The sequence below is a fragment of the Chelonia mydas genome, chromosome 2, assembly GCF_015237465.2.
Source record: "Chelonia mydas isolate rCheMyd1 chromosome 2, rCheMyd1.pri.v2, whole genome shotgun sequence".
Taxonomy (NCBI): Eukaryota; Metazoa; Chordata; order Testudines; family Cheloniidae; genus Chelonia; species Chelonia mydas.
This window is the reverse complement of record NC_057850.1, coordinates 184,471,271-184,483,395: the sequence shown is the minus strand read 5'-3', so window position 1 is coordinate 184,483,395 and position 12,125 is coordinate 184,471,271. Positions and strand designations below refer to the sequence as shown.

General features: G+C 40.4%; 1 protein-coding gene across 2 annotated transcripts in view; it reads left to right on the top strand.

The window, feature by feature from the left end:
* The window catches only part of DNAJC13 (DnaJ heat shock protein family (Hsp40) member C13), a 101,238-nt gene that overhangs the window by 18,403 nt on the left and 70,710 nt on the right, over nt 1-12,125 (top strand). For both annotated transcript variants that reach the window (XM_043540795.1, XM_037890309.2), the window contains exons 3-8: nt 6,179-6,254; nt 7,141-7,290; nt 8,512-8,553; nt 10,403-10,603; nt 11,653-11,859; nt 11,953-12,048. In XM_043540795.1, coding sequence (XP_043396730.1) covers nt 6,179-6,254; nt 7,141-7,290; nt 8,512-8,553; nt 10,403-10,603; nt 11,653-11,859; nt 11,953-12,048 — 772 coding nt within the window. The remainder of the gene's footprint in view (nt 1-6,178; nt 6,255-7,140; nt 7,291-8,511; nt 8,554-10,402; nt 10,604-11,652; nt 11,860-11,952; nt 12,049-12,125) is intronic.

Genomic DNA, 12,125 nt, shown 5'->3' with positions numbered 1-12,125 from the left:
TTTCCATTTACACCTTTAAAAGATCAATAGAAATGTGTCTTAGGTCTGATTTCAGAGAACTTCTTTTAAATATAACTTTTGACCCAAAGTTTCATTGTCCCTCTTAAACATGAACACATGGGGCTGTTAGGTATTAGCACTCCTTTGATATGGGAAGCACTGTCTTTTTTGGGGCTTTCTGTGGAACCTCATTAGACAAGCGTGTTCCAGTACTTTGCAATACAGGTTTGGAAGTATATGGACTACACAAATAACTTGTATGTTAAAAAGAAATTGTAGCATGTGTTTTTTAAAAAGAGGGCAACTCAAAGTGGAGACATAATTACTCAGTCCACTAAAGTTGTTGAGAAGCTGTTAAAGCAGGAAAGAGCCTCCCACAGCACTAACCACTGTTGCTGGATTCAGTTCCCTACCCTGCCATTAATTTCCATGTAACTTTTTGGGCAAGGTCATTTAACCTCTCTGTACCTCAGTTCCCCATCTGTAAAATGAGGTTAATGCTTCCCTACCTCATAGGATGTTGTGAAGATAAATATATTTAAGACTGTCGTGCTTTGAGATCTACTGATGAAGAGCACTATATAAGAAATAGGTATTAAGTCAAATGACATCTGATTTGGCTGACTGGTATTCTGTAGGATTTTTTTTGTATGATGCTAATAACATTAAGTTTACATCAGCCAATTGAATAGATAATCGCTTATCTGTGGCTCATGAAGAGGTAGGTTACTCAAGAAATTATCAATTTTTAATTTGTTACATTTTTGTAAAGGTGAAGTTTTTGACTTAAAACAGAAAATTACGGGAGGCTTTGAGACAGGTTTCAGAGTGGTAGCTGTGTTAGTCTGTATCAGCAAAAAGAACGAGGAGTACTTGTGGCACCTTAGACTAACAAATTTGAGCGTAAGCTTTTGTGGGCCAAAACCCACTTCATTGGATGCATGCTGTATTTTCCACTGCAAGCATCTGATGAAGTGGGTTTTGGCCCACAAAAGCTTATGTTCAGATAAATTTGTTAGTCTCTAAGGTGCCACAAGTACTCCTCATTCTTTCTGGAGGCTTTGAGTGAGACTTTAACTCAGGGGTGGGCAAACTACGGCCCGGGGGCCGCATCCGGCCCTTCAGACATCTTAATCTGGCCCTTGAGCTCCCGCCAAGAAGCAGGGTCTGGGGCTTGTCCTGCTCTGGCACTCCAGCTGGGGAGTGGGGTCAGGGGTTGGCCTCTGCTCTGTGCAGCTCCCGGAAGCAGCGGCATGTCCCCACTCCAGCTCCTATGCGTAGGGGCAGACGGGACTCCGCACGCTCCGCCCGCCCCAAGTGTGGCCCCTGCAGCTCCCATTGGCCTGGAACCATGGCTAATAGGAGCTGCAGGGGCAGCACCTGGGGACAGGGCAGCATTCAGAGCTGCCTGACCATGCCTCTACATAGGAGGGGGGCACCTGCTGCTTCCAGGAGCTGCTTAAGGTAAGCGCTGGCCAGAGCCTGCACCCCTGCCCAGCCCTGATCCCTCTCCCATCCTCCAAACCCCTCGGTCCCAGCCCAGAACACCCTCCTGCACCCCCAACCCCTTGTCCCCAGCCGCACCCCAGAGCCCGCATCCTCTGCTGGAACCCTCACCCCCCACATCCAAGCCCCTGCCCCAGCCTGGAGCCCCCTCGTGCATCCTGAACGCCTCATTTCTGGCCCCACCCCAGAGCCCACACCCCCTGCTGGAGCCCTCACCCCCTTCCATGTCCCAACACCCAATTTCATGAGCATTCATGGCTCGTCCTACAATTTCCATACCCAGATGTGGCCCTCAGGCCAAAAAGTTTGTCCACCCCTGCTTTAACGTGCTATCCTTAGGGAAGGGAGATCTTCTGATGTATAAGAGCTGTAGCTGGAGTGGTTGGACCCTTCTGTCTGAAGAGAAATTATCTTATTCCTATTTCAAAGAGGTAAACTCTTCTTTCTTCTCATAAATGGTTTGTTTACTTTTTCCCCTTCTGGTCTCATGGTGACTATTCTGCTAACGATGAACATGAGACTTTTTGGACTATACAGCTTTTAGCATTAGTGGGTCTTGAATATGGAGGAACATTCATAAGCATTTCTTCAAGAGCATGCATTAGTGTTGCTGGTAAGACTGGTTCAACTAAGCTTGTCTTGTTGCTTGCATTGGCATAAATAGAGGGAATTGGTTAGAAGGTGCATAGAGGCCTCCATGTTGAGAACAGAGAAAACAAATTTGATATTGATAAGATGTTGCCATAGATCTTCCTGTAAAAGCTGGAAATAAAGAAACAGCTTAGTGGTTTTGTTCTGCTTTTGTACAGCACCTAGAACAATGGGGGTCCTCTGCCATGACTCGGGCTCCTAGATACAGTGCAAATAACTAATAGTTCACTGTCTGGCACTTCTGTCCCCACTGCTATTGATGTAGAATGATGTTGCAAGGTATTGTGGTCCTAGCTCACAAACATGAACCATTCCTTCCCCCTCTATTAAGAGATTTTATTTTCCTGTTCCTGAACTTTCAGGAGCCTGGATTAGTGAAGCTGAGCCCAGAAAGGACATTTTGGTATAGGCCGTAGTCTCATTCCTTCTCCAAATTCTTAAATTAAGCTTATTGCTTTTGCTATAGATCTTGTCCAGAAAGGCTCCTAAAAGGGAGCTACCAGGTTAAGTGACTTTACAAATTAAGTCCTCACTCAAGTTGCTAGTGATCTCCCTGTGACCTCTGACCCTTCTTTGGTCTCTGAATACACCTCTCACAGATAATGGCCTTGTGCCTTAGCCCTTTCTACAGTGGAATCCTGTGATTCTCCTTCTTTTCCAGGATTGTCTTCACTGCAGTGTTAACTCATGGTATAACTCGAGTGTTGGTCCTATTCCAGCTCATGTCCACATGCAGCTCTCTAGCTGGAATTAGGTGGGACCTTAAATTCAAGTTAGCTGGCCTGTCGGGGTGTGGGTTAAATCTCCAGTGCTGCTGACAATCCAGTACAGTAGTGGGGATTCAGCTACCTAGCTCAAGTTAGCACAAGTCATCAGCTGCTAATCCAGTCATTCTATTGGTAAGCGAGACCTTACCTTAACTGTTAAAGGTGCATTTTTACTTTTGGCTTGTGTAGTGTATTTTTCTTCACTGCAATAGTTAGCTCAAATGAGAGTAGCCACACTGTGAAACACTCAGGCTATGCACTGATTTAGGCCTCATCTTCACTGCAAAAGCAGAAGTGGGCTTGCCTGCCTTATAGTCTTTGCTGGCTTAGAGATTCAGTGTAAGCTGACAGATGAAGTTCTTCAACCAGCAACGCTAGCTAAACAGACAGAAGCACTCTTGTGTGAGCATAGCTGTCTATATCCGGGTTTTTGCTGGCATAGCTGTGTGGGAGAGTGTGTTTTATTTTCATGCTCCTAGCCAACATAGCAATGCTGGCAAAACTTTGAAGTGTAGACTAAGCCTGTGTGACATAAGTGAGCGCTTCATTTCTCAAAAATACTTGCTTTGCGTAGAGGGGCCTAACTATATTTGGAAGAATTATAGTTAAAAGGTACCCATCTACCACCAGCTAGTTAGTTTTCTCCTACTACTAAAACAACTGATGCTTTTCTAGGCCTAGTTCACTTTATTTTACTATTTGTTGCAACCTACTCTTTAGTTTAACTGACAGTTAATTACATTGGTGATATTGCTATGGTCTGTTCAGAAGTTCTGTAAATTCAGATTTTGTGTCTGTGCTCATCATTGCAAACCAGAGGATTGAAGGTTTGTAAAAGTAGCTAAAATGTAAAGGAAGCAGCTTAGATGCAGCTCCATAAGAGGATGAAACAGATCACCCCACAGGGTTATATCGGCCTCGGATACATAGGATGATGTCCATGCTATGGAAGTTTTGACAGCCATACCCCTAATTCATGTTTGAAAGGTGTTGTAAATGTAAAATACCATTTTGTTCATCTCCCCGTGATTATACAAAGTCAATATTTTTTATTTAATTCTAGAACGTAAAGCAGAATTCTTGTATTTCAGCATCCTGACTGCTAACAGAACTGAGAAGTGAGGAGAACAGAATGGTCGTCTTGACAATATCCCTATAAGGATAGAATAGATACCATGAGAGTTTGCATTCATGGATCTATTAAGTTTTTATAGGATAAACAGTTTCTATTCAAGAGCTCTTTCTGGGTACTCTAAGTATTTGAGTTGTCAACCGTTTCTGTACTTGCACCTTATTTTATTTTCAAACAATGATTTATATTGTAAACCAAGTATCGTAGAGGTTAGTAAACACTTCAGAAGTTCATTTAACTTGCTCAAAGTCGAATCTAGTTTCTTGATTTCCCTCATCCCTCAAATTATAACTTCTAAATGTTCAGTACTGTTACTGGAATATAATTTAATGTGCATAATCTGTAGCATACAAAAAAAGCTGTGAACAAATGGGAAGTGTGTAAATCCTTCCTCAGACTAATCAGATTTGATTTATATTCAGTCATCAAATACTAATATTTCAAAAAGATATAATGGTGTAACTGACAAAAGCAAGGAAAATATAATTAAAAGTAACTTGTAAAACTAGTCTCTTGGGGGGGGGGGGGGGGAAATGTAATTTCTAACACTGTGACTTAACATTAGGCAGTATTGAAATGACACCTTGAATAAAGGTAACTTTTTATTTCTCCTCCTAGGGTTGCTTGTTTCTGAAGATACTCATAACTAATTGAGGAATATCTTTTAAGTAGTAAAACTGAGTGCTGCCAGACCCTGCTTACTGACTTTTCACCTTTTAGAAATCTTAAACTGACTTGTGTGTAAAATATTTATTGAAGGTGCTTTCTGGAAACTACCTCTTTCACTTGGTCATTTAACTTTCTGTCCACCCAAAGCCTCTTACTTCCAGGCACCATGAATAGGCACTAAAGGTCATTGCATCACACAGAATACACGTGATATAAAGAACAGCTTCACTTTGAGACCCTCCTGCAGTTCACTTGTCTATTCACTGAAAAATGTATCTGCCTGCTTGCCTCTGCAATTCAAAGGAAATCTTTCCTGTTTACCATTCCACCATGATCCAGAGAAAAGTGTCTCCTTAATACCTCCTCTGCTGATGGGAAATCCCACTTTACCTACCTTATCCATAGTTAACAGTCAGCCCTGAGATGCACTCCTGCCATACCATTTGCAGCCACATTGAGTAGAGGGTTCTTGGTAGCTGAAACATGCTGAGGAATGTAAATGTCTTTAATATGTGTGAAGTCTGTATGTAAAATATAGTTAGTCTAATTACAAATACTTTTGATGAATTATACTGGGGCAGGGAAACGGGGTATTACTTGAAGATGTTTGTAGAACTCTAATTCCAGATTTCTAGCTGTTGTATTTGCATAAACGTTAAAATGCTGATTTACAAACACAGATTGATCTTGAAGTTAGAGGTGTTACTCTTTTAAATAAGATTTGTACAGATGCTCTATACTAAGTGCTTGCTGCAAACTAGCAGTTGATAGATTTGGACCAGTTGGCTTTTCTTTGAATCACATAAACCATCAAACTTCTGGTGCAGCTTTTGTATACTTTTGTTGTTGTGGTGTTTGTTGAACTACGTCAGTATAGTTCCTTGGAGAAGACTATTCAAGTAGTTACTGTTAGTTGGAAGCTGTGTTCTACATTCAGAATTGTCTCAATTTATGCTATTTTGAATTTGTGAATATCCATTTTCTCCCTCATTTTTTTTGCCTTTCTGCATATAGTCATGTTGGTGAAAATATTCATTGCAAGTTTCCCATTGGTATTTTGTACTTTCGAATATTATCCTAACTTGTCGATGCACATTATTTAAGTTTTTGAGCTTAGATGTTCCTGTGTTTGGCAGGGAGGGAGAGAATGCTGCAACAATTTAAATATTCTTAAACCTTTCCTTTCTCTTCTGTTCACCAACCACATTGGAAAAGAGGCAAAGACGAAGGCATAAAAGAGTACTCTAGCAAACTTAATCCTTTATATTGAGAAATAATAGCATACTCACTTTATTAAGTCTGGCCATTCTCATTGTAATGGTTAGTGACTATGATTAGGCTTATGTTGGTTCTCTCCTAATGGGTGATTAGTGTATTTATCTGTACATATTTTGGTTTTTTTGAGATTTCAGGAAAATACTTTTAAACTAAATACTTTTTTGGTATGCTTTAGGTATAAGAGAGTCTTCTCAGTTGGAACCCATGCCATCACTACATACAATCCGAACACGCTAGAAGTTACAAATCAGGTAATGATAAATGTAGTAATAGCCTTCTTGGATACATTAAGATATCCTAATGCAATCTGAGTTCATGTTAATATTCTTCTGACTTGTCCCCTCCTTAATATTTGAGTGTAGTCAGCTGTGTTTTACAGAGGGTTCTCTCTTGTGATAAACACTAAGCATAACTAAAAGGGGTGTCAGTTCCACTAATTACATGATTGGGCACTGTGGTGACTTGGCTTGCTCAGGCAAACTGTCCTTTTTATAGGCTAAAGAAAAGTAGCTGATGCAATCGCTAACAGTTTAAATGGTGATTTGGTGGTTTTTGAAGCTTGTATAGTCTTCTTTGTTCTGTTACACAATAGAACTAAAATTGTTACTTAGTAAAACAATCTCCTTCAACTTCCCTTTTTGTGTGTGTGCTATCTCAGGACTACTTGACAGTTCCAGTGTCCTTGAAAGGAATCACTGCAGAGCAGAGATCTACAGGGTCACAAATTTTACCCAGCTTTGCACTACTCCATCCTTGTTTGCTTGGATCCTTGTGCTTTTTCATTAGTCGAAATGTTGGCTTTTTCTTGAGCTTTTGAATTCCTAGCTACCACATTCAGCAGAGAGTGACTGCATTGCATTGAGCTTCCTCATCAAACTTGAATGCTTAGTCATAAAACAGATGTATATGCTGTTTGTTGCCCTATTTAGTTACTCTGTACCTTTATTTTAATCACAAACTAGAGAGTTGGGTTTTGTTGTTATAACCTTAATTGTTTTTAACAATTAAGCCCTCTTAGAAAGAGACCTGAGGTACAAATACACCCTTAAATACCTGTTTCACTACATTTGGATATAAAAGATTCTATTTCTTACATTAATAGAAACTTATCAAGTGACCTTAATTTGTTTACCTTAGTGGCCTTATGGAGATCTTTGTAGTATCGGTCCTGTTGGAAAGGGGCAAGGAACAGAATTCAGCCTCACCTTTCGTAAGGGGAGTGGAAAGAAGTCTGAAACACTTAAGTTTTCTACAGACCATAGGACAGAACTCATTACAGAAGCGCTGGTAAGAACTAGTTATTTGGCTATTCAGCCAATTTAAGATATGTTACTGTATTTCTTATTAAATCTAATAATAGTGTATGTTCACTTTGGGTTTTATGTGATGAGAAGGAAAGCTGCTGTACTTGTATATTAAAATGGATATTCATATACTTGGACTACGGTGTTCATTGAAATAACTTGTATGTAAGACTCCAATTTACTGAATGCATTAGACCGGTGATACCTAGACCTCAATGGTTTAGGAGCCAAATTAGTGATCACTATTACCCAAAAGAGCCACAGTAGTGTGACTGTTTACTATGGTACTAAATATTTTATATTCTCACAGCAAGTAAGTTAATAACTTAATGCAAGTTGATGATTTAATTGGTTAATAACCAGGGGTGAAAGTAACTTAAATCTCCTACTGGTATGCAATGCTGCCAGGCCCCTGGGCATGGTGTAGGAGGCCCAGCTCCAGGCCACCGGAAGGTGCGGAGCCTCAGGGGGACGGGGTGGGGCCAGTGGAGCTGGAATAATTTTTTGGGTGGGGGTGCTGAGCTGCACCTCCTTCTGCCCCTGTCCACACCCCTCACCATCCTAGGCTGGGATCACAGCTGGGGGCGGCTGCAGAGCCCCAGGCTGGGGTCAGGAATGGGGGCCGGTGTCCGGGACCCTGGATGGCAGCAGAGGGGCCAGCAGGTGAGGAGCTGGGACCCCGGGTGAGGGGCCATGCTGGGTGCAAAGCCTGGGGGTGCTTCCCGTATTGCCTGGCCTGCGCTGCCTGGGGCTCTGGCCACTGCCCTTTTAAATCGCCCAGCCCCGGGGCAGCTGCCCGTTTTGCTCTGGCTGCAGCAACGCTTTAACATTGGCCGTGTACTGGCCTGTACCGGTGGCCACTTTCTTACCAGTACACCGTACCAGCTTACTTTCACCTTTGTTAATAACACAGTAAAAGTATTCAGATTGATTGATAATTAAATTGCACAGTGTTTTAATATCATGCTGCAAAGAGCTGCGGGAGGCACATTAAAGAGGTACTTATGGCTCGTGAGCCTCTGTCTGAGTATCGCTCCATTGTTCACTACCAGTGAATGTGTGTGTTTATATAAAACAAACGGTGCACTTTAAATATACAACTTTTAAATCTTTAAGTTTTAGACTATCCAAAAGAGATTCAAGTCAGAGTCCTTCTGGAATAATTAGAACAATGAATTATTTGTTTTCATTCTCCTTTTTACAGAGATTCAGAACAGACTTTTCAGAAGGAAAAATCACAGGAAGGGCAAGTATCTGGCCTGTCTATATTGGACTACAAATCCAGTCATTTCATATTTACAAATACTGTAAAAACAGACTAATTTCTAGTTGACCATGTCCCTTTATATTTTAAATAGTTATGGCTACCTACTACACCTAAATCTGAATTTCCTGCCAATTTTGTGGTTTTGCAATTTTCTTTTTTTTTTTTTTTTTTTTTTCTTTTTTTAAATGTTGTGAGATGAACATTTATGGGAGAACTCTCCATAGAGAGCAGAGAGGTGATGTACTGGTAACTGCACAAACTGGAAAAAATATACTTCAAGGGTTGCTACCAAGTTACATTTATGTGGTATAACCATAGTAGGCAAACTACAGAAGTGCAGATCTATTTCAAAAAATCACTTTAAAAGGAGATTGAATATTATTAATTAGAAATAGTTGAAATTAAAGTGAAGTTATCAGAACACTGTTCAGCAAAGACTTGCATTTGAAAGTAAATGTGTAGTAGCACTTACGTACTTTGGGAGGACTTCACCACTTCATTTCTAGCCAGTGTGAAGGGGAGGAAAGAAGAGAATTCTTGGTGTATAGTGGGAGTTGGGGAAAACTTCCAAGCATATCTTCTCAAACAGATTTATGGAGAGAGCTTGAAAGAGCTTACTGGAAACTAGCTACTGAATCTCTCTGTAGTACGTCAGCTTATGAGATTTTTGCATTTAACACCCATACCTTGACACGTGGTTTCACATCCACTGGTCTCCCTGGAATGCATCTTAATAGGTCTTCTGTCATGATGGCTTTGTTCATTTATATCCTTTTGAGTGTCTAGAAGCCTATTACCATTCTAGGACTACACCAAGTAGGACTTTTTTGAAGTGATACTTTACTAAACAAGTATTCCATAGCACTACTATAGAACAATCAAGATTCTAATGGCTGAAATTTGTTGGGGATTCCCTGTCTAAGGCTATGTCTACGCTGCGATGTAAGCCCAGGGTTTGTAGGACATGAGTCAACTGACCCATGATAGGGAACCCTGGGTTTGAGTGTCTACATAGTATTTAAACCCTGCATTTAAGACTCTTCTAACCCGTGCTAAAACTTAGGGCTCTGGCGTCCGGCAGTGCTCAGACCCAAGTCAGAGTAACCATGTGCCAGAGTCCCTAGTGTCCCCTGCAGAATGTGGCTTCTCTAGCCCTATGACCAAGGTGCACTGTGGGAAAACTTTACTGCCTACCCTGCACATTACAGGAAGCTTGAACAGATCACCCAACCCAGGAGGCTCTCTGATCACCACTCTCTGCAAGCACACTATCAGAAGAGAATAGGTTAACACTGACCTGAGCTGCTCCCATTCACCAAGGGGGGGTAACTTCAGTTCTCAGAGTGGATTGCAGATTGTTGGGATAGTTGTCTCATGGAACTGTCATACTTCTGGATGACTCCCAGGACCTGAGTCAAGCGAGGCTGCAGCCACACTGCAAAGGGCTTGGACCCCTGGGTTCCAGCTGGACTCTACCTTGAGTTCTCCTACCTTGCAGGATCCCAGGACCCTGGGTCTGAGCACTGGGTTAGCACAATTTCAGTGTAGATGCGGGGAGGGAATAGGCTTGAGCCCAGGCTCATGTTGCAGTATGAATAGACTGTAAGTGAACAGTGTGTCAGGACTGGGTTAATCTTATATCAATTACGATGTAAAGATAGGTCAAACCACGCTGTGCTGTCATGGCTTTCAGGTTTATTGGGGACACTTGCTTGATGATACAAAACCATCTCAAATTAAAGAACTGTTATGTGTAGATGTAGTCCTCAGGAGGTGAAGAAATCTTTCTGGTTTTCTCTGGACTTAACAGCAGTTTCTTCTTTCATAGAGATACAACTGCTATAAGCATCACTGGAGTGACATGAGAAAACCTGTGATTCTGGAAGTGACTCCTGGAGGGTTTGATCAAATTAATCCTGCAACTAATAAAGTCCTGTGTTCCTATGACTACAGAAATATTGAAGGTTTTGCTGATCTCTCTGACTATCAGGGAGGTTTCGCTATACTTTATGGAGGATTTAGTAGATTGGTGAGTATTATAACATTTTATACATACGCATATCAAGTCATGAGAAATTTTACATAAACAGAATAAGTATAAGGCTGTCTCATTCTCCTGCCTGTAAGTTCAAATCACTACCATGGCAGATAATAAATGGCTTGTAGATTGAATAGTTTGGTAAGTTCAACAGGGCCAATTATACAACATTTAATATTGGTAGTGTTGTAGCCATGTTGGTCCCAGGATATGACAGTGACATTGGGCCAGCTTCTGTTGGTGAAAGAGACAAGCTTTTAATCTCCACAGACCTTGAAAGCTTCTTTCATCAACAGAAGTTGGTTCAATAAAACATTTAATACAGAATTCTGTCCAAGTCCCCTTGAGTACTAACTGGGAGACTGGCTATTATCTGCCTGTGTATAAACTTGAGTGGAACAAGTTAAAATGAGGGAGCAGAGAACCCATGCAGCCATGCAGAATTAAAATAAAAATCCGAAGCCACTTATTATGGACTACACTGCAAGCAATTGAATGGTCTGCAGCAAAATAAGATAGCTCTGCAGTAGGAATTACCTTAAACTTTTTAGATTCTTTACATCACTGCTGCCCCAATTATATGTTTTAATTTTCTGTTTATTAAAGAGGGAAACATGAGTTAAGCGATTCAAGACACACTTAGTTGCTTATTTCTTTTTTACAAAAAACTTAAAATGGGTATTGTTGATTATTAACTTCTGAATAATACTTTATTTCTGATTATTTTCGGAAAATGTCTTTACTTAAAATATTTTTATAACCATTTTAACTAGCGAGGTCAAGTTACAAAGTGCTGTGGAGAAATGTTAATTCTTTATTGTCATAGTGTTTCCAGAAAGTGTGTCATTTGTTCAAGTTAATAACATTCACTAGTGAATGTTGTTAATAAAAAAAAAAAATCAGACTGTCATGCAATATAAACAAGTTCACTTTTTTTATAACTATTAAGAAACTTTAAGCCTGAGCTGATTACAGCTGATGTTCAGTTTTCTTATTTTTTGTGTTAAACTTACCTAAATATATCTTCCTAAAATTTGCAGCACATGTTTGCATCTGAGCAAAGGGAAGAAATTATCAAAAGTGCAATAGAACATGCTGGCAATTATATAGGCATCTCCCTCCGAATAAGGAAAGAACCTTTAGAATTTGAGCAATACTTGAGCCTTCGCTTTGGGAAATACAGCAATGATGAATCTATCACATCTTTAGCAGAATTTGTTGTTCAAAAAATAACACCTAGACATTCGGTAAGGCCTACAAACTTAGACTACATCTTGTTTGTTTGATTTATTAGGTGGCTAAAAAAGAGGTCCCCTTTTCTAACATGTTTTTTCTTTAAGGAACCTGTGAAAAGAATATTAGCCCTTACAGAAACTTGCTTAGTAGAGCGGGATCCTGCTACGTATAATATTGTGACACTGAAACCTCTAGGAGAGGTAGGTGACAATCCTGTTTAGAATAATACATTTGACTATTAAAATACAATATTCTATAGTACTACTGCAACATGACA